General features: G+C 39.7%; 1 protein-coding gene across 10 annotated transcripts in view; it reads left to right on the plus strand.

Moving 5' to 3' along the window:
• Positions 1-22,155, plus strand: part of PPP4R1 (protein phosphatase 4 regulatory subunit 1) — a 64,686-nt gene that overhangs the window by 10,855 nt on the left and 31,676 nt on the right. For 4 of the 10 annotated variants that reach the window (XM_085052541.1, XM_085052542.1, XM_085052539.1 and 1 more), the window contains 2 exons: positions 4,354-4,489; positions 10,829-10,935. In XM_085052541.1, the coding sequence (XP_084908667.1) occupies positions 4,354-4,489; positions 10,829-10,935 (243 nt within the window). Of the gene's footprint in view, positions 1-4,353; positions 4,490-9,239; positions 9,283-10,828; positions 10,936-22,155 lie in introns of those variants that run through there. The other 6 variants (XM_085052543.1, XM_085052544.1, XM_085052540.1 and 3 more) reach the window with 4 other exon arrangements.

A 22,155-nucleotide genomic window follows, 5' to 3' on the forward strand; every position in this document is an offset into this window, starting at 1 on the left:
GCATATAGGCCTTGCTACTGAGCAATATGGCAGAGAGTTGTTCCTGCACTATTAAATAAGAAAAAAATAGTAGTTATTTTCTTAAACATGATTTTGTGCACATCTCTGCAAAAGATTCAGTATGAGAAAGATCTTTGTGAAAGATGCTGTGAGGATGAGATACACGGTAGAAAAGCCAACTCCCTTGAAAATTGGCCTACAGGCTGTGGTTTTATAGGGGACTGAGTTTTAAATGGACCTCTGTTCTGTTGTTGCATGCTCAGCCAAGCTTGGCAGTGGTTGACTAAGCACCTCTAAACACAGACTGCCTCAGCAAGATTGCTATATAGTCCATGTTAGTTAATAACTGTGTCAAGTTACTGTAGTATCCTTGCCATAAAACAGAGACCTTAAAAGAAACAGCAGAGCTTAAAGCAGGGAATGTTAATACATGTTTTCTCACAGTACAGTGTGGACCAGATGCAAGATAGATAGACAAGCCTGAACAAATTCTACAAAAAACAGTCAGACAAATGTTTTGACAGGAAAATGAAGGTACACAGGGGAGAAGTGACTTGGCTTCTGTAGTACAACATTGGTCAATGATAATCAGGCATGGAAGCAAAAAGCAGTGCCTGTCTAACTGTTCTGTGATGTTTGGCAGTCATTGTGTAGAGTTTTGAAGAGAAATTTGCACACTTAGTCTGGATAAATTAATGAATTTGTTCTTTTTGCTCTGTATTGGTACTTGAGTGGACAGAAATAGAGGCACTGTGATTGCTTTTGACATTGTTGTGTAATTGCTATTTCTCCTCCTGCCACCTCTAGTGACTTTAAACTCCTGGGATAGGGTGTTCTTACAGAAACTCCTGTTTTCTTAGCTCTACTTTTGCATGTCAGTGTGAACATGTAAGACCAGATTAGAAGGTAGTTAAGGCTCTGCACTTGCATCAGTTTTCAGCGGTGTCTTGTAGCTTACATGCTTTCTGTGGATTTGGTCCATACTTACTTACACCAGTTGGAAAAAGTGGAGAAAAATACGAAAATTGACCCATAGTTTTTCTGCAGTAGGAAAGTAATATGTGGTCCTGTTGCCTGGTCTATATTCTGAAATGGGAAGAAATCCAGATGTTCTGCATTTGAATTAGCCAAAGTTTGTACTGGTTTTGACTGGCATAGAGTGAAATAATACCTTGTATGGGGCAATGTTTTGGATTTGTGCTGAAACGAGTGTTGATAAATCACTGATGTTTTAGTTACTATTGAAGATGGGGCTGACAGTGTCAGGGCCTTTTCTATTCCTCGTGGTGCTCTCCCTCTGAATAGGCTGGAGATGTGCAAAGTATCCCCATATAGGCTACTATGAAGAATTTTAACTCTGTCCCAGCCAAAACCAGTACACTTGTGTTGTTTAAGGGTGTGTTTTGCATTTGTAAAATTTACAGAAAGTCCTGAAGTACTTGGTCTAGTGCTCAAAGTTGGGTGGAAGGCAGAGTAGGGCTGAAGAGGCAATATTCAGTTAGCAGCCTTTTTGATAACTGCTTTGGGATAATGTAGAGGGAATAGCAAAGTGAGTTGGTTTATTGAATAATGCAGAGTATTCAGATGAGGGGGGGTTAGATGTTGGTGATTCATATTTGTGGCAAGTTGAAGACAAACATCTACTTGAGGGGCTTTGTTAGAATGGGAGTTCTTTGTTAGAATGGACTGTCTCTTTTGACTTGGATTGGAGTCTTGACAGTGAACGTCAAAACGAATATGTAAAGTAACTGTAACAGTACTGTACTAGAAGTATAAATTGTTAATGTACTGATTGATTTATTTTTACCACCCTTTTCTTCCCTGTTTTACAATTGTGTTAAGTTGCTGCCATGTGAATAACCTCTTCTGTGGCTAGGAGCAGAGATGCTGGAATTATTTAAATAATAAATGTTGTTTGGTAGCAGGGGCACATCAGGCTCAACATAGTGCTAAGCTTAATTTTACAATTCGTAAACTCAGCAGAGCCAAATCCACACAACTCACATTCTGTTTGAACTAATAGGAGACATCAAACAGATAAATTGTAAGCAGATGCTCGTATTTTTATAATTGGTATTTACATCTGATGTAGTGTGGATTTAGCAGTTGGGTTGACTTAACTGGTTTCACCAGGCAAAAATTACAGAAAAATAAATGTAGAGGGTAAAAGGAGGAACCTAGAATAAAGCTGAGGTTGAGAAGAGTGAAATGGAGCAAGTAAAATGGATGGTGCACGTAATGGTCAGCGTTTTATTTTTTTGTATTTATGAGTTTGGTAGCTAAAAAATAACTATACTGCTGACAATAATTACGTTGGTATTTTGACATAGGTTCTTAAATTTATGCTTTTAAATTTCCAGTATGATCAACAGACACTGAAATAGAAAAATAGGACCCTGTCATACAACTAATTTCACCATCTGGTTTGGAGAGAAGGAGGCTGAGGGGTGAATTCATCCTCCTCTGTAACTTCCTGAGAATGGGAAGTGGAGAAGGAAGTGATTTAACTTTTGGTCAGCCCTGAGGTGATCAGGCGGTTGGACTAGGTAATAGTTAAGGATACCTTCAACTAAAGTAGCCTAGGTGTGAGATGGCAGAACTATAAACACAGGAAAATCCCTGGTTTTGGTTGGATTGATGGATTGAATTAAAGCCCTATGAGCCTGTGAAAATATGTAGCCTGTTCCTTGTTAACTTAACCTGGCATAAAGTCCTGGCTTGCATTATGAATGCGTTTTTACTCGCCCCCTACTTCCTGTGAAAATAAAACCGTTTCTTGCAAAAAGCCCAAACTAAACCACAAAAATTAAACCCAAACAAATCCACAAACCCAAACCAAACACAAGTTCAAACAGTTATGTAAACCTGGAGTTGCTAAACGCTTTCCCTTTGTGTTGCAATAGCTTTTTACAGCTGATCTTTCTTTTCAGTCTTCCCTTCCTCCCCTTGCAGTTTGTTATTCTATCCTCTACCTTAGACATGTGTAACACTACTAATTCCTCTCCTCAGATTGCTCTTGCATTTACTTTGGCTCCTGGTACACTTTCTTCCTTGCTCCCATGTCCCAGATTGTTCTTACACACTTGCTCATTCCCCATCAGTTTTTCATTTGATTTCTGACGAGAATTTTGCGTCTTATCAGCAGCTGCAAAATTTGGTCCCTTGTGCTGGAATGGGACCAGTTGATTTCCTTGGATTCTCTATGTATGGGAGAATTACTTTGTTGGTAAAAGGGTGCCATTAACTTAGTTTATGTCTAAAAATACTACTCTCCCAGAGCTCAGTGTTTGTCTTTTGACATTTGAAGTATGGTAAGGAAGATGTTCAGGCAGTGGTAGGTACTTATGTATTCTGAATGTTGAAAATAATGGTACAATGCCTGGTTAGCAATTTATGTAGCACAGCATAATTGTATGAGAATTAAGAGGACAATAATCTTTTTATTTCCTTCTGTGGAGTTCATTAAACAAGTCATTGTTGGACTTGTAGATCTGTCTTTGGATCTTCTCCATTTGCAAGTTTTGAAAAGGCATTTCAGGGAGATTTGGCTAGACTGAAGAATAGGGGTGGTGTGCTGTAGTGTTGTATTTTCAGGACTAATGGAGGTGACCCAGCATAGTTCTTTCAAAAAAGTGATTGCATTTGCAGCACGAAGTTTGTGTTTGCTATGAGACTGAGTTTTAGAGCAGTTTTGAGGGCATATGGAAAATAAAAAGGTGGTAATTCAAATCCTAATTCTTAAGCAGCTCTGCAGAACAGATAGGACCTCTTTCCACTTCTTTGGCTCTATGTTGCTAAAGGTGTCTGTGTATATGAAGTTCCCTGTTGATGTGCTGGTTAATAATTATGCAGTAAGTGAATTGTGCCTGTTTCATTTGGTATTTAATTTGGTATTTCAGATCTAGAAACACACAGATTTTTTTTCTTTAACATGTTTAATTTAGGTTTTTCTATTTTAGAACAAAGTCTTTTTTGTCTGTTAGATCATGTTGTATAAACTCTATCTCTGGGCTAACTGCAGCTATGATTTAAGTATGTGTCTTCAAAAAGCTGACTTTACAATTAGATAAGTCATTTGCTTGAGAAAAATAGAAGGTATAAAAATATTTAAGTAGTTTAGTGATGCATCTTCCTTGGGAATTTAGAGAAAATGACTCAAAACCATTTATACATCATCAGTCACACTTGTATAGACAAGACTTTATGGGGGCTGGGGAAGCTGGTGGGAACAATGTGGTACAATTACTAAATAATGGGACCTTGCCTAGACTTCTGTATTTCAGACCAACAACAGACATCATTTTAGTGTCAAACTACTGTGATTATAAGGAATATTTCTGATGTCTCTGATAGTTGGTGTGGATGACTACAGCTCAGAGTCTGATGTGATTATTATACCTTCAGCCCTGGACTTTGTCTCACAAGATGAAATGTTGACGCCTTTGGGAAGACTGGACAAGTACGCTGCAAGTGAGAACATATTTAACAGGTATGCTTTCTAAATGTCCTGTCTGGCTAATGGTATGCAAACTATTCATCTGATTCAAATGACTGGAGTTAATTTGCATGGAATACAAATAGTTTAAAAAAACCCATTGTTATGAAACTTTTCAGTTTTCACCCCTCCTTCTGTTTGCTCATTCTTCGCCTACTTAGAGCAAAATATTAATGATAACAGAAAAACATTTGCTCACCTTTTAACCAACTGCAGTAAAGGACTTTTTGAACTTCTTCAATAATTGGACCACATCATTTAGGTTTTTTTGCAGATGCTAACACTGCCATTGGCACAACTCTGTGTGAAAGTGAGTTTAAGAAAACACTTCATGAAAGGTCAGGAGAACATTATGAGCAGCACTATAGATTGCCAGAGAAACCCAAGAACTGTACTTCAGAATGAATCTCCCCTGTAGTTTACAGTTTGAGTTTTGCTGCTTCTGATTATTGAAAGTGACCTTGCCCAGTTAATACTGTGTTCTGCATTTTCTTCTTTTTATTTCTGTAATGCCATTAAGATAGTTCTTTATTTATAAGCACAGGTATTGTAGCATGCCTCAGAGAGCCACACATCCCCCCCGATCCGCTTGCACTCAGACACCATGCACTCACATGGAGAAATTTAAACACGTGGTTTATTTTAATTGGAGCTGTAAACAGTTAGAGATCACAGAAATGTGTAAAATGTGTTAAGATGGAGATTTTTCTGGTATTTTGTTTGAATGTAGTTTCATTTGGGCTTCAAGTAAGCTTTTAATGATGTGTGTTTGCTTCAGTATTGAATTCTTAATACAGTAATATGCAAAAGGAAAGTCTATGATCAACCACCCAGTAGGATAGCCTCTGTTTTGTTGTTCGTGGCCTGGGTTCAGAAAGGACTTAGTCCTGTTCTTAACTTTAGTCATGTGAACTGTACTTAAAATTCCACACTACATGTATGAACATACCATTGAATCGAAGTTGAAAATTGCAGAGTGGTTTCTCTTGTTATAACCTGCATAAAGCTGTATGCACAGATGAGTTCTGAAATGCCACATCTTCACGTTTTTTTCCCTGAAATCCAAAGTTTGTATTATTTTGCAATTTAAGATAAAATTGGCAGTTTGACTACCAGGAGAGAGTTTTTTCATGTTTTGACTTCTCATGGGGAGGGAGGGAAGAGGAGCCTTTAGGGCTCTAGGTGACAATTACGCAATAAAAGCCAGTGGGGAGGAGAATAAACCCAGAAACAAGTTGGGTCTCTTGAATTTTAACCAAGAATGCTGGTATGAATATTTTTCTTCCCCACCTAAGAAAAAACTCTATCTGATTTCTCAGTATGGATTGCATTGGGTATGGTGATACATAAGCTTGGAATCTTTTTAATTACTCTGTCCAGCTTTATGCATCCTGTGTTTACTGCAGGGGAAGGTAGTCAGAGTAACTGCAGTTTTTCCTGACTTTTTTTTCGCCCCCCCTGTGTTTGATTGTTTGTACTATTTTTGCTGGTACAAGTATGTTTTTTTTAATCCTAGCTTTCTTTGTAGGCCTATTGTGTTATGTAGCATAAGAAAATATAGGAAATAGCAAATGATAATTAGTAGTGATACAAGTGTGAGTAGCACTTAGATGACAATAAATGATAGTGACTACTGCAGTCAGTTTATGATGATTCAGCATTAGTCAGTCTCAGGAATAATAGGAGGGATTTTTGCTAGGCAGAGGAACTGGAGCATTTAATAGGAAAAAGATAAATTACATTTGTTTATTCTTATGTCTCTTAGTATGGTATAAGCACATTCAATTACTAATGAGTAGTTTAACATTTTTTAAGTATTACGATTGAGTTAATGTTTTGGTTGTTTTTTATGACCTGGAACCTGCATTTCTGTGGAAGCTTCAAATTACACGTCCCAAACTCTTGAAATATAATCACTGAGTCTGGGTAAATTAGGGTTAGATGGTTTTTTTCGCCTTTAATTGGATGAATTTGCGTTTAGTATGGCAGGTTTTTATCTTTAAATTTCATTTAGGTATTATTTCTCTTGCATTTGGTTTTATTATCCTTTTCTATCTGATTAGTCATGTACCTGTGCATCATATACAATCACAGTCTGTGATTGTATTGAATGATTAAAATGAAGGATTTTTAACAAGTACTGCAGAAGTCAAGTCTCCTTTAAGTGGATTGCTTGAGCACTCATGATTTCTCAGCCACTTTTTCTGAGATGGAAATGGATCAATGTCTGCAATTTCAGGAGATGGGCTTGGAAGTAGGAATGTCTTTGTTTAAATATATAAGATTTTTGATAGGATGAACTGAAAAAAAGACAGAGGTAGGGAATCCTTTAACAGCTTCTGAAGTGGTGGAAGAAGTTGCTTTGTGACAACTTCTGGTATGTTATGGTTTACATTTTTACTGGTTTAGGGTGTACTGAAGTACTTCTTTGCTTTTCACTTGGGAGAATACCTGATGTCCTTTGAAAAAGTTTTTTGGAGATAATCAGACTTAAAATACTCATAGAACAGCAGTAAGTGAGGATATACTGAATCTCATAGAGGGATTAAGCATAAGTGTGTACTCACATACAGGTTATAAGTAACACTTTCATAGGAGCGTCATTTCACTGTGTATTTCAAAACTGGGACTTGCATGCATAAAGTACCCACACTAAAATGGAAGAATGCTGTAGTTACAGGATCCCTGCTGTAATGTATATGAAAAGGCTCTCTAAAGGGTGTTTGGTACAATATGTGGGATGTCAAGACTACCTTGCCTTATTTTCATTTAGGTGTGATCAGATTATAACCGGCAAGTTAATTGAGAATTTGGTTGTCCACAGCTGCAGTTGTTTTTCTCCCCACTTGCTTCCCTTCTGTCTCTGCAGGCCTAGCCCTGTGTAGTTTCTTCTTTGGGTCTTTGAGTACTGACAGTAAGGAAATGCTAAACTCATGCTGAAGACATGCAGGTCTATATTGGCTTTGTCCTGTGAGGGACATTTCTCATAATTTTAGTATAAATTAGGTTATTTCTCCTAATGTCTAACTTTACTCTGTTTTTGTGTTTCTGATCCTACTGTATGTCAAAGAATAAAATGTAAAAAATGAAACAAACCTCAAAACAGGCTTTTTTGCACATAAATTTGCAGATCCTGGTATACCAAATAAATTACTTAAATATAACAATATAGCTTGAGAAAGTTTATCTTGTAAGTTTATGTTAAAATGTGTACAGTCTTCAAAATACCTGTCACCTGCATGTGGGCATAAAGGCAGGGTGTTTGTGATCTATTCCCATTTTATCCTGCTGTTAATTGCAGTTAAGTGTGCCTACAAGATCTCCTAACTATCAGTTTTTCCTAATGTTGGACAGGCTCATGAAGATTTGAATTCTGCTAAATATCCTTCACTTCTGCACATAGTACTGGAAGTACTTGTCCCAAATTGTGCCTCCATTAACTGTAAATAATGTACATTAACAGAATATTTGCTGTTCAAATCGTGATATTGTCATCATTAATGGTGGTGGAGTAATGTGTGTCACAGAGGCACTTGAAGGAGTATTACACCCTGTTAGAATGCAGTTTATGCAAACGTGTTGTCATTATCCCTAGGAGAAAACCTGCTGCACACCTTTTTCCCCATTGCAGGAGATACCTCCTTGCCTCTGCAGCATGAAGCATGTCCACCTATTTTTGTTGTTTTGTCTGTGTCTAGACCAGACAGATCATCCTTTAGAGCTCCTCTGTTAAAAATTCAGAAATGCTCACCTGGTACTCACTTGGCAAGTTGTAGGGCAAGTTGTTACTGCTTGTCTTATGTTATGGTGCTCTGCATTGGGATTTCACTGCATCCTCTGTTGTAGGCTTTTTGACTGGCAAGAAGGAAGATCAGACTGCTAGTCAGGGCACCAAGTGTGAGCTTACAAGGCTCAAGTCATTCTGCAGTAGTTGGCCCATGTGCCAGCTCTCAACTTGTGCCAAATATTAAGAAGGTTTAGGTGTGTCCTGTGTTAATGTTTCCGAGACAAGAATAATTCTGGAGGATTGTTGGGGTAGTGGCAGAACTAGATCACAGCCTATAATGTTTGGAGAACATGAGTGGCCATCATCTCCCAGAACACAGGGTGGATGGATGAACGAATCAATGGAGTGAGTTAAGAATTTAATCTGTGATTACTGGCTGCCTACCCAGTTAGGTTTGCTAAAGAGGGCTTAACTTACCCTGATGTCCTTTGTTGGTTTGCTTTTTACCAGAATCTGCTTAATGTAAAAGTTGATCCATTGATTCCTTTGTATGTGGGCCATCTTCTACATTCAGTGTGCAGAACAAGTTGAGTGGGTTTAATAGATAGGTCAAATCTACTTCAGGTTTGGATTTCTGTTTTCATCTCCTCCTCTTGAGCAGGTTTATGGCCTTCTGCATAGCCATGTATCCAGCTCAGAGGAGCTAGTGAAGACACCATGAGATTCAGTCACTGTAGTCCAGGATATTGCTAACAAAGCTCTATGAGGTGATGAGCATCTTCTCAAAACTGCCGGCATAGTAGAGAGCAATTCCATAGTCCCCAGGAGTCAGATGGGGTTTTGAGCTGTTTATTAAGTGGGTTGTAGTGCTGTTTACTGTGGTTCCTTACTTGCTGAGACTTACTGGGTTAGCTGACTTGTCTCTGACTTTCCAAGACTCCATTTAATACATAGGAGACACATGTGCTTACAGGCTGGTTTATGAAATTGCTTCATCTGTTCCTCTTCTCTTTTCAGAGGTGTCCAGCCCTTTAAAAGACCAAGTCAACTCTACTTCTAGGTTAGTGTGTCACGCAGTCTGTTTCCCTCTGTTAGGAGTTTGATGGCTGAATTTTAACTGCATATAAAGATCTCTGCTGAGGGATGATGTACTTCTGTCAAGTTGAAAAGAGTGAGGGAGAGGAAATTTGCTAAAGGCAAACAGTTTCTTCAGTTTGTTTTTTAGAAGATTTTATACATCTCTATGTCCAAACAGTTTAGTTTAAGATAGTACTGCGAGTGGCTATTGTGAAATATTTAAATTACTGATTTTCAGTTGGAGAAAATGGAAATGTCTGCTTAGCTTTGGGAATTCGTGGAAACCTTCTGCCTTTCTCTGATTGCATAGAATTAAGAAGTTCTCAAGCTTCCGTCATGCACTAGGAATGTAACCATCTGTCTTCTTACCAGTTGTTGACGACTGCTCATGTTCACCGTTTGTAGTGAACATGATAAAGTTTAGGTATGCCTCTGCTCTTGTCTACAGCACTGCTGTTTGTCAAAAGTGCTTCTACCTCGGCTGCATCCTAGGAGTTTTTCTGTCCTTCAGTCCTGACAATACCTGGCACTTGGCACTTAGTGCTTCAGCATTTTGTTGACTTGCTCCAGGGCATCACCAGATCTACTAGTGTCTTGACACTGTTCCTTGGCCCATTCCCATTCCATTATCCAGGGATAATCCTGCTAGCTCTCTGAACTGATGTTCAAACTCACATTATCCAAAAGGTGAAAAATACGCTGTTGCAGGCTGTTGTTGAGGAGAGAGATTGATTGCCACACATTTCCAGCTGCCTTGTTTATAGGAGTTTCTGGGTACCTGATGGGTATGACTTTGTACCATAAGTTGCAACAGAACCTTGGAGGACAAAATCCCAAATCTGACTATATCATATCACTCACAAATTAATCCACAGAATATTTTCTTGTACATTCAAGGTAGTAACTAAGTTGATTATTTCATGTTTTCTTAATGTTTCTACTTTGCTTAATGCATCTGAGGTACACATGGGTTGGCTAGTACATGTTATTTTCACAGTATGTACCCACTGCTCACAGTATAAATACATAGCATTTGAATGAAGTTTGACTTTTAAATGTCACCATTGGTATGGAAATCTTCAGCTTGAGTGTTCATGCTTTTGTGAAATAAGTCAGAATTCTATTTAAAAACAATTTAACGACAGTAGTGTTATTTTGCTTTGTATGGAACAAGTTAAGGAATTCAGAGATGAGGATGGAAGGCTGATTCTGGCTTCCTAACATTCAGCTCCTGTTTGCCCACTCAGCAGATGATTACTATTCTGGTCTTGGTAGCTGGTTTCTCTTATCCTTGTAAATGAAAGGAATACTTTTAATGTTACATTTAAAGCTAACAGTTCTCTAAGATTATGCCAGGTATCAGAAGTAAGAATTCCCAAAGCAGGGCTAACTAAATTTACTGACTTAAAAGTGAATTATATGTAAAATTCTACTTGGTGTAAAAAAACTTGTATGATTGCACAACATTTTGATTTAGTTGTATTTCTGGACACAAATAATGCTGATTTTTAATTTTTCTTGTAAACTAGGCAAATGGTGGCTCGAAGTTTGCTGGACACTTTGAAGGAAGTCAGTGATGATGAGAGAGATTGTATTGCTGTGTTGGAGAGAATCAGCAGATTAGCTGATGATTCAGGTAGGTAGCATTAAACATTTTACTGGGTTAGTGTGGGAAAGTCAGAGGTGCTGAATCTGTGTTCAGCACAGGACCAATATATTCGTCTTCCAATATTCAAATTAGGCTTCTCCAAATGCAATAAAATAGTGTAAAATCTAATTTTTCTAAATCATCCCTTAAGGGTGACTTTGTTCCTTACTATTTTCATCAACAGAATTACACCCCTTCAAAACGTAGCACTGCAGCTTTCCAGCAGTACATTTTTTAGTAACTTTTATTACGTACTTTTGCTACTCACGAGATCTACATGATTATTTTAGATTTGTAGATAAAGATTGGTTTCTTGCCCTGAAAATAAACTTGAAAGCCATCTGTGCAAAACTCCAGTAAGTTTTGAGAGAATTTAAATGCTGAAGTTGTTCCTTTAGACCTTTTTGGGCAATCAGATGTGAAGGTAAGAGAAGCAGCAAGAATTGGTAAGCACAGTGCAAATATCATAGAATCAGAGAATGGTTTAGGTTGGAAGGGACCTGCTGTGGACAGGGACACCTTGCACAAAACCAGGTGGTTCAAAGCCCCATCCTGCCTGATATTGAACACTTCCAGGCATGAGGCATCCACAACTTCCTGGTAACCTGTTCCAGTGCCTCATCATTCTCATAGTGAAGACTTTCTGCTTTGTATCTAATCTAAACCTACCTTCTTTCAGTTTGAAGCCATTATGCCTTATCCTGTCACTACGTGCCCTTGTAAAAAGTCCCTCTACAGCTCTCAGGCCTCCTCAGGTACTGGAAGGCTGCAGTAAGGTTTCCCCAGAGCCTTCTCCAGGCTGAACATCCCCAGCTCAATCAGCCTTTTCTCATAGGAGTGGTTCTCTAGCTCTCTGATCAGTCACATGGCCTTCCTCTGGACTCACTGCTGCAGGTCTACATCCTTCTTATGTTGGGGACCCCAGAGCTGGGTGCAGCACTCCAGATGGGATCTCACCAGAGCAGATTATAGGGACAGAATCCCCTCCCTTGCCCTGCTGGCCACACTGCTTTTAATGGAGCTCACAATATGTTTGGCTTTCTGGGCTGCAAGTGCACATTGCTGGCTCATCAGAAGCTTTTCATCAATCAACACCTCCAAGTCTTTCTCTTCAGGGCTGCTCTCAATCCATTCTGCACTAACCCTGTATTAGTACCAGGGGTGGTGGTCCCAGGTGCAGGACCTTGTTCTTGGCCTTGTTGAATTTCATGAGGTTCATGTGGGCCCACTTCTCGGGCATGTAGAGGTCCCTGTGGATGCTGTCCCTCCCCTCCAGCCTGTCAACCACACCACAGAGCTTGGTGTTGTGGGCAGACCTGCTGAGGGTGCTCTCCATCCCAATGTCCTGAACAAAGATGTTGAACAGTGCTGGTCCCAGTATTGACCCCTGAGGAGCTCCATTTGTCACTGGTCTGCCCTTGGATATCAAGCTGCTGACCACAACTCTTTGAGTGCAACCATCCAGCCAGTTGTTTATCTGCTGAGTGGCCCATTTGTCAAGTCCATGTCTCTCCAATTTAACAACAAGGACATAACAAGATGGTGTCAAATGTTGTGCATAAGTCTGGGTATGTGATATTAATTGCTCTTTCCTTATCCACCCACACTTAAACCCCACTGTAGAAAGCCAACAAATTTGCCAGGAATGGTTTGACTGTAGTGAAGTTGTGTTGGCTCTTACCAATCACCTCCTTATTTTCCATGTCCCCTCTCACAGTTTCCAGGAGGATCTGTACCATGATCTTGCCAGGCACCAAGGTGAGACTGGCCTGCAGTTCCCTGTGTCTTTTTTTGTTTTCTCTTTTCCATTTGGTGGGAGCTTCACTGGACTGCTACAATTCTCAAATACGATAGACAGTGGCTTAGCTGCTTCTTCTGCCAGTTCCCCAGGACCTGTGGATGCATTCCATCAGGTCCCATGGACTTCTGCACCTTCAGGTTCCTTAGATGATCTTGAACCTGATCATCTTCAGTGAGCAGTTCCTCATTCTCCCAGTCCCCACCTTTGCCTTCTGTGACCCAGGTGGAAACTTGTCACTGAAGGCTGAGGCAAAATTGTCAGAGTACCTCAGCCTCCTCAATGTTCTGGGTAGCCAGGTCTCCCTCTTTGTTCTAGAGAGAGCTCCTGTTTTCCCTAGTCTTCCTGTTACCAGTGGTGTACCTATAGAATCTCTTCTTGTTGCCCTTGACATCCTTGACCAGATTTAACTCTTTGAGGACTTCGCCTTTCCTAACCTGATCCCTGGCAGCTTGTACAGTTTTCTGTGTTCCTCTTAGGCTGTCAGTCCTTGCTTCTACCCTCTGTAGGCTTTGTTTTTGCTTAGCTTTGTCCAGGAGCTCCTTGTACATCCATGCAGGCCTCCTGGTGTTTTTGCCTGACCACTCCTTTGTTGGGATGCATCGCTCCTCTGCTTGGAGGAGGTGACCCTTGAATATCAACTAACTCTCTTGGGCACCTGTTCCCTCCAGCACTTTATCCCATGGTACTCAACCAAGCAGATCTCTGAAGATGCCAAAAGTCTGCTCTCCTGAAGTCCAGCGTAGTGAGCTTGCTGCACACACTCCTCCCTAGGACTAGCAGGGCTTTGTAGATCCAGTGTTTCTGTTGCTAATCAATATATTGGGACTGCTGGGTGGTTTGGAATAAAAGGCAAAAACAAGAGAATAATGAAAAACGAATGTAAAAGAAAAGGAGTGCTTAAAAAGTGATGGGGGAATGGATGAAGGGAAAAATGGTGCGGACAGAGCTGTGACAAAATTCTGGCTTAAAGATACTCTAGAAAGAATTAAGGGCTTGATTTCAATATAGCTGATAGACTTGAAACACCAGAAAGAAGAAAGTCTTTAACAGCAAAACATCAGAAAAGAGCTAGTCATTCCTTTGTTATTGTTGGAGTGCATGGACAGAAACTTGTGTTAAATCTTGAGTGAGAAGAAAATGTGTCTTCTATTTAATGTCTGTTAGGTTTTCCTCCCTTCTGGAACTGCAGAAGATAATGCTTTCCAAGGGTAAAAAATTACTCTGCTGATTTCTGTAATTCTGTCATTACTGTCTTAATTTAAAATGCATGTTTTTATTTTTCTGAGGGAATACCCTTGTTTAGCCAGGAAAACTAGCCCGTTGTAAGCATTACATAATTGTATTGAGTACTTCTCCAAGGATTCTTTAAAAGGGAAAAAAAGTCACTATTCACTTAAAATAAAATGTGTCTTTAATTGAGAACAGTGGCATGCTACTGTTTATAGAGTGCTATCCTAGCAAAGCTCTGCTTCTGAAATCTGCATATACAGTTGCCTCTTTGTGTGGCCCTGTGAATAGTTTTGAACATCAGAAACTTTCTGAAGCTCCACTTCAATTTTGAAAATAGGACAGATGTGTCCAAGGGAAAGTGGCCTCTTGCAGCAACTTGTAGCCTTAGGCTTTTCATTGGTGACCAACTAAGTGTGTCAAATTGAAGTTTATTTAAGCAGAAATGTAGTGGAAGCCAAGAGTTGAGCACAAATCAATTTGTTGCCTTTAACAAGGGTGGGGTACATTTTTAGTCAGGGTTGATATTTTCTCAGCGTCAGTAAAAGCAGCAGTTCAGGCTTTTCCTGCATTGTAGAAGTTGTCTCAGATCTGCCAAACTAGTAGCACTGGATTCTGCAGCTGCCCCACAAATTAAATTTCTGCAAACTTAACTGTGAGTCTTGTGCCTCGAGCAGTTGCAGTATTGGACTTGGCTGGTTTCGGTAAGACAGGTTATTAGAATATCCTTGTGTTTTAAGCCGTGTGAAAATTCATTAGGGAACTAGATCTGTGTTGTATCTTAATATATGAGCTAGACTATTATTCATACTATAGCACAGTGGGCTTTGTTTATTTTTTTGTTTTGGGGTTTTGGTTTTGTTGTGTGGGTTTTAGTTTTTTTGTGTGTGTGTGTATGTTTAAGGTTGTTATTGTTAGGCTTATTTTTGTCTTGCCTGATGCTTCTTTCCATTTATGATTTTTTTTTTTCCCAATTTGTCTGTAAAACATAAAAGCCCCTGAATTTGGAATAAGAAAACATTGTAAAAGTGTCTGTGTGTAACTTGCTTGGTTAGAGCAAGATGTTTTTATGGTTAGAGCCATCCTGGAGTCAAAACTTCACGTTTAAATGCTTAAATAAAAAAACAAAAAAACCAAAAAACCAAACTTGGAAGTCAAACTAAACTATGACTAAGTACAAGTATTCTCACCATTTCCTTTAACATTTGGAGCTCCTTTTCCTCTCTTGTTAAATCAAGAAAGCAAGGTTTTTTTGGTTTTTTTTTTTTCCCCTAGTAGTTGGTATAATGAGGTTGGAAGTGAAGAATGTACCCAGGATACAAAATATCTGTTTTCTTTCTGGGCTAGTGATGCTGATTTCTAAAACAGAGGTACAGCAGTGAGCTAGAAATACTAGCTGTCTTGGGCTGATGTTTTTCAGACATGGTCTTTGCTTGAGAAAGAAGCAGTCTCATGTTCTTTTAAAATTGTTTGGGTTTGTGGTTTTGGGTTTTTTGGCATTTTTTTAGATTTTTTTTTCAGGTTTGGTTTGTTTTGGTTGTAGGATGGAAGGCTCAAAAAAACAAATGAGACTGTGGTTTGCTATGATACATAATATCTTGAGATACCAGCTGGCTAGCCAAGACAAATTTTTGAGGTATAATGGCAAAGGCAAATACCAGCTCTAAAACTGGTTTTATAAAAACTTTTTGTCAAAAAAATCTCATGGAAATTGCTTTTGATGGGAACTCATTTGCACTCTTTGCATAGAGCTGAAGTGAAATGTATTTTGTGAAGGAGAGTTTTGATTACAATTGTGTCTGCACATACAGATGATACAAAGTATCTTCTCCTGACAGGGTAGTTTGGACTCTTTCTACTGAATTCATTCCAGTTTACATTTGCAGCCTTAAGATCACCAGTGTGTTTCTACGGGGAAAAAATACCCACTTCAGGTGGTACTGGAAATGAGCTGCTCCCAGTGCTGGCAGAGCACAGGAATTACCCTGCCCAGGTATCATGTGCTGCTGTTGCATGTACATGGCAGCACAGAATAGCTGTTCCATGGAGGAAACCCATCAGTGGCATTTGGGGAATAAATCTACTGCCCTCAAGGCCCTTACTTGCTAAAGAAAGCTATTCTCCAAATATGCTTGGAAGACTTTCAGTGTTTGTCTTTGTTGCTGTGGTTGGGTGTTGCTGTTAAATCTGTGATATTGCTGTGGGATTTGGGTACTTTTCAGTCCTAAACTCTGGACTTCTTTACTGTCTTTGGTACTGAGTTTCCTAGAGTAGTAGTGACAGGTGAGATACCTTGTATTGCTTTTGAATCTGCTGTTTAATCACTTTGTAATTTCTCTGTTTCTTTAGGGATGTTAGGTATGACTTCCCACTTAGATGTTTTTATGGTGTCTTTGAATCTGTACAATCCAAGAAGCATTTTGGCACAGAAGCCTAGTACTTGGCAAATGTGAAATTATCCCACATAAATCCATGTTAGATTAAAAATGCTTATCTTTGTGTTAAGACAGCTGAGTCTTCTTCATTCTCAAATGTAGACTAGCCACAGGCTTGTGAGAGCTTGAACAAGGGCCTTATGTCTGATCTTTTCACGTAAATAAATTAGTATAATTCAAACTTTTTTTTGGTACCGGCTTGTGAATGGTTTAGATGATACAAGATTTCAGCATTGTGTGCTGAAGTGCAATTAACTGGCTTTGAAAGTTAGCCCCAGCCAGAATTGTTGCATGATTGGTCTTCTGCTTAGTGTGCAAGAGGTTTCAAAAGCTTTAGATCTTATTTTCTGAAGTTTCTTCAAAAGTGAGAGTCTATATCTTCATTTCTAAAACAGATGTGTAATAGATACACATAGATATCTTTCTAGAGAAATGATGGGGGAAAAACAAAATGACATCCAGAAGAGCTGGTGCTTATTTGTCAGAATATAGCCAACTGGAATGTTTTTCTTCTGAATGAAAAGTAGTCTCTTTACTGTAAAGAATCAGTTGTGAATGCAGTTTCCAAAACAATTTGATTTTGAAAATAATTATTAGGCTAATTGGTCATTAAGCTTTGAAGCTCTATAATCAGGCTTAATGTGGATGGCCTCACAACCCTAATTACTTAATAGTGTGCTTAAATGGTTTTATTAGTGTAGGTTCAATTACTGCTGCTCTTATACTGAGACATGCCAACATTACCTGTCAAACAGCACATACTGCAGCATTTCATTTAACAAAAATCTTCACATGTAAGCAATACTAATGGGAATGCTAATATTTGCCTTTCCCAGCTGTCAGTATCTCCAGCTGCATTTTCTTCCCTTCTGCATCTCCATGTTTCAGGATTTTCCATACCTCATCTCCCACCTCGTGCTACACTAAGAATTTTTTCCTCTGCTTGATGTAGACCTCTTTTGTCTTCCCATGCATCTGATGGGTGATTAATGGTGACTTTTTGCTCCCTCATTAGTCTGTGTTTCACTCCTTGCTCTGCTAGTCAGTAATGAAATCCATTTCTGGTTAGTAGGAGAAAAGAACCTGACTGCTGAAGCAGCACATACGTCAGACACATCAGCCTTTCTGCTGGGCTCCTGAACCAAAAGGAATGGGCTCTGGTTACAGTGTATTTCCACTTGTCTAGCTTTTATCTTTGAAAGAGGTCAGAGAGAAAGATGAAACTGAAAATGAAAGAAATTGAAAGGGAAAATTAGGGTGTCTCTAGAAGGAAAAAAAGAGGGAAAGGGAAGATTGTATTTGGGGAAAGAAGGTTGATAGATAAAGCTGTGTCAGGGAGGGGAGAGGTTTAGGTTGGATATTAAGAAAAGGTTCTTCAACCAGAGAGTGGTTGGGCACTGGATCAGGCTCCCCAGGGATGTGGGCACAGCACCAAGCCTGACAGAGTTCAAGAAGCATTTGAACAATCCTCTTAGGCACATGGTATGACTCTTGAGGGTGGTCTTCTGCAGGTCCAGGAGTTGGACTTTGATGATCCTTGTGGGTCCCTTCCAACTCAAGATATTCAGTGATTTTATTAATTATTTTTATAGAATGAGAGTGTTAATGCAAAGCCATGCACTTAGGCCTTTCCCTGTTGCTCACAACCTTTAGTAAGAACAAAGGGCAATAATTAATAATACTCAGATGTACTTAAATTAAAACATTCATAAAAATTGTCAGTTAAAGCAGCTTTAACATCATCAGTGGTTGTTCTTCATATACAGTTTTACAACACAAAAAACTTAAAACTGCTCACAAGTACAGTATAAATTCACTGCTGCTTGTATTCTAGAATGGTCATATTGGGATAATGAAAGCCTTGCAGACTTTTTTCTAAATACTGTACATTGCTGCAGAATAAAGCATTGTGAAATAAATCTAGTTGGGGAGTGGCCCTGGAATAATGACTTGATTTACAAATAACTGCTCTGAAGCAATTAGTTGGTATTATACTGTGCAGTTCTAAAATAATCCCCTTTTAATTTCCAGTGTGCAGCTAAGGGTGGTGCTTTACTTCCTCATAGCTGAAGTGGAATGGAGAGTGAAGTGAAGCCTCACCAGGGATAAAATAAACATTACACATTTATGTATCCAAGCTGAGTGTATGTGCTGGGAGTAGCTAAGTGAGCATGCTGGCACTTTGCATGCGAGATGGTGTCAGATTTTAGGGGAAATGTGTTTTTTCAAGGATGAAGAAGAAACAGTTAATTACTTCTATGATATTGGAGTCAGTTTAGGATGTTGATTTGAATGGTCATTTGTGAGATAGCTAAAACAGAGAGTTTATTTATGCAGAAAAAAGTTTGCCGAGGTTCTGGAGATGTTGATTTGAACATACTGGTGGTTTTGTGTGGTCTGGTATTGGAAAGAGGTAGAACCGTGTAATTTTATTCTGGAAATTTCCTTTCAAAATCATTTCATGAACAGAAGAAATGGAAGCTATTTTCATTGTCTTCTGTCACTCTCCTAATTTTGCTTGATTTCTAAAACTCAGTTCAGTGTAATTCTGTATCTAGATAATGCACAAGATATGACAGAGTGAAATAAAATGCTAATGAGTATGGAAGTCTAGTCTTTCATATTAATATTTATTTTAAAAGTTTTTGTTCTAACAAATTATAGCGGTTCTTTTTAGTAGATTGTTACTTTAAGGAATAAATAGACTTGTACTTTCAGGAGATAGTTTGAAAGGATCAGCATTTAAAAATACTTCCTCTGCCAAACGGAAAAATACTGTTCCAGGCAAATGTTACATAGAACCTAACTGTACTGAGATTTTTCCAGAGTGCCTAAAATAGAAACTTGATGTGAAGCGAATTTCTCCACCCGGATTTTGTTTATACTGTGTGAAAGCCTGGTTCTGACTGCATTGTACAGTGCAAAAAATACCGAGTGCACACCTATTCCCCATCTGGACAAGCTTATGCTTTAAGGAGCTGCATGCAACTGTTGTGCTCTGTTCATTGTGTTGATAACTGTGCTGGTTTTGGCTGAGGTAGAGTTAATTCTCTTCCTAGTAGCAAACATGGGGCCATATTTTGGATTTATGCTGGAAACAGTGTTTAAGCTGCCTTAAGAGTAAGGAAAATAACAACCCAGGTTAATGCTCATGTCCTCACTGCGAATGTGAGAGGAATTAATTCACCACTTCCTATGCACAGGCAGGTGTTCAGCCATCTGCAGGAGAACAGGGATCCATCATGCATAAGCACTGACTTGGGAAGATAAATGCCACCATTCTGAACTTCCCCCCATTCCTCCTCTTCCTCCAGCTCTATATGCTGAGCATGATACCGTGTGGTCTGGGATGTCCCTGTGGTCAGTTGGGGTCAGCTGTCCTGGCTGTGTCCCATCCCAGCTTTTTGTGCATCTCCAGCTGATTGCAGGTGGGGTGGGGTGAGAGGCAGAAGAGGCCCTTGCTCTGTGTAAGTGCTGCTCAGCAATAACTAAAACATCCCTGAGTTATCAACACTATTTCCTGCAAAAATCAAAAACATGGCCCCATACCAGCTACCATGAAGAAAATGAGCGCTGTCCCAGCCAAAACCAACCAAATGACCAAGCTATAAATTTGATTATAAACAACAGGGGTGTTTAAACTGAAATGGCAGACGCTGTCACGTGTTGAAGCCTCCTGGAATCCCTGTTTGGAGCTGCCACCTGTTAAAGCTAAAGACAAAGCTGAGGAATAGGTGAAGGGAATGAGAAAACTCTCTGACTTCAGTGGGGTTTTTTTGGCATTGTTGTTTGGGTTTTAAGGAAACATAATGCAAAAAAAAAGCTCTACTGTAACCACATCAGACTGCAAGATTAGGCTCTATTCAGTACACACTGGAACATATGCTTCAGCCTTTGGAAGAATTGAGCTCTTATCTAAATTGGTAAGCTTAAGGTTCAGGTTCTTGCATAGCAGCAGTAATTCCCCAGAAGAACACAAACGCCTTTTGATGGTTAATTGCGGTGTTGTGTTACACAGCCAGTTCCCTACACAGCAGTCCTTGTTTGTTGCTTTGAATCGACCTTACAAAGATCCCAGAGTCTTGTACTTAAAAGTTAGGGAATGTAAGAACTAAGGTGACTTTACAGTTCTAATTCGTTCCTGGGCATGAATTTTTCAAATCTTTAATTGCATCATCTCATCTGTCTCTGTTCCTCACAAAGCCAGGAGCTGACTTAGTAGCTCAGGAAGAAAGGGGCTCACCTTACATCTGCAGATCTTTAGTATGGTCAGGTGGCTGACATAAGTTCTGCATAATAGATGAACCTTGTTCTGAAAGAAAGAGGAGCTCATGGTTTTGGTACATACTGCACTCTTACTGGAGTGCTTCATGAAGAAACTCGGGAATACAATTGCACAGCAAACGTCAATTTGGGGAAAGGGAGTGTTGCCATTGTTTTATCAGTGGGTGGGCAAACTGTAGAGGTATCAAAGAGGTTTTGGAATAGCCTGCCCATTTTCAGTGCCTAGTGTCCAAAGCATATACACAGCTCTTGATATGCTTAATACAGAGTTCTTGTTAGCTTTGATTGCAGAGATGGTATTTCTTCAGCAGTGAGGACAGAGATCAGACTGCGATCAGATGAACAGTGTGAAGAGCCTGGCTTGAGCATTTTGCACAGCTTCACACTAGGAAAAGGAATAAATTTGCTTTCTTAGCATTTTTCTTCTTTCCCTCTGTCTCAGCACTCTCTTTTACCATCACTTCCTTGCTTCCATCAGCAGACAGTTCTGCTACTTGAGGGGATTGTGTGATTGCACAGGGAGATCAATATTAAGTGCCATTTCTTGCTGTTTAATGATGCTGCTGTGGTGAGGCAAAAGCTGCATCAGCCAGATCAGTTCTGCGATACGGTTTGTTGTCTGGCTGCATGAATAGTAGCGTTGGCATAAATGGAAGCTGCAGGTTTTGTGTCTGGGAGGGTGGGAACTGCCCGAAGCAAATTTAGAAGCCATTTGAGAAGCACTGCTGCCAAAACATGCAGCCTCAGTCAGATGGATTTGGCTTACTCTCCATCCCCTTTGCCCTCTGCCCCACCCCCAAGTCATCTTCTATCTGCCGTAAAAAACAAGGCATGAATTCTAAGGAGGGAGAACAAGATTCTAGGCATAAGTGTTGTGACATAAAGCCTCTTGTACCCCTAAATCATGTCCTGGGCTTGTCTCGAAATAACAGCCTTATGGGAAAGGTGGGCATGAGCTCCTCCAGCCCTGGCTTTGGGCACTGGTTCCCATTTCTTGTCCATCAAATTCCCATCTCTCCTTGCCCAGCCTGATGGTTCCTCATTCTGCTCTGTTCACCATCTACAGCCTTTTCAAACAAGTTGCTCTTGGCAGAGGGGCTGTGTACAGCCTGTTTGCCGAGATAATGTCTTTCTTTATCTCAAAATGTACTCAGCAAGGAAGGACTCTTCCATTTGTAGTTGATCTGCTTTCAGGGGATACTGGGCAGCTGCAAATGGAGGGTGTTTGCAGGGTCTCTTCAGCTCAGCCACCTTAGGGCAGGTTGTCACACAGATGGAAAACAAACACAGTTACGTGTAAAAGTTGTCATGTAAAAGGACTTCTTTCTCAGGCACATTTCAAGCCTCTCTTCCAGAACTGAAGAAGCCAGGCCTTGTGAGATAAGAGGACCAGAACTGAATTAAGTGTAGGAAGAAAACAGATATTTTTGCGAGCTTGACTCTTGAAAACTCCTAATCTGC

Source organism: Lichenostomus cassidix, chromosome 2 (assembly GCF_008360975.1).
Source record: "Lichenostomus cassidix isolate B80296 chromosome 2, HeHo_3.0, whole genome shotgun sequence".
NCBI lineage: Eukaryota > Metazoa > Chordata > Aves > Passeriformes > Meliphagidae > Lichenostomus > Lichenostomus cassidix.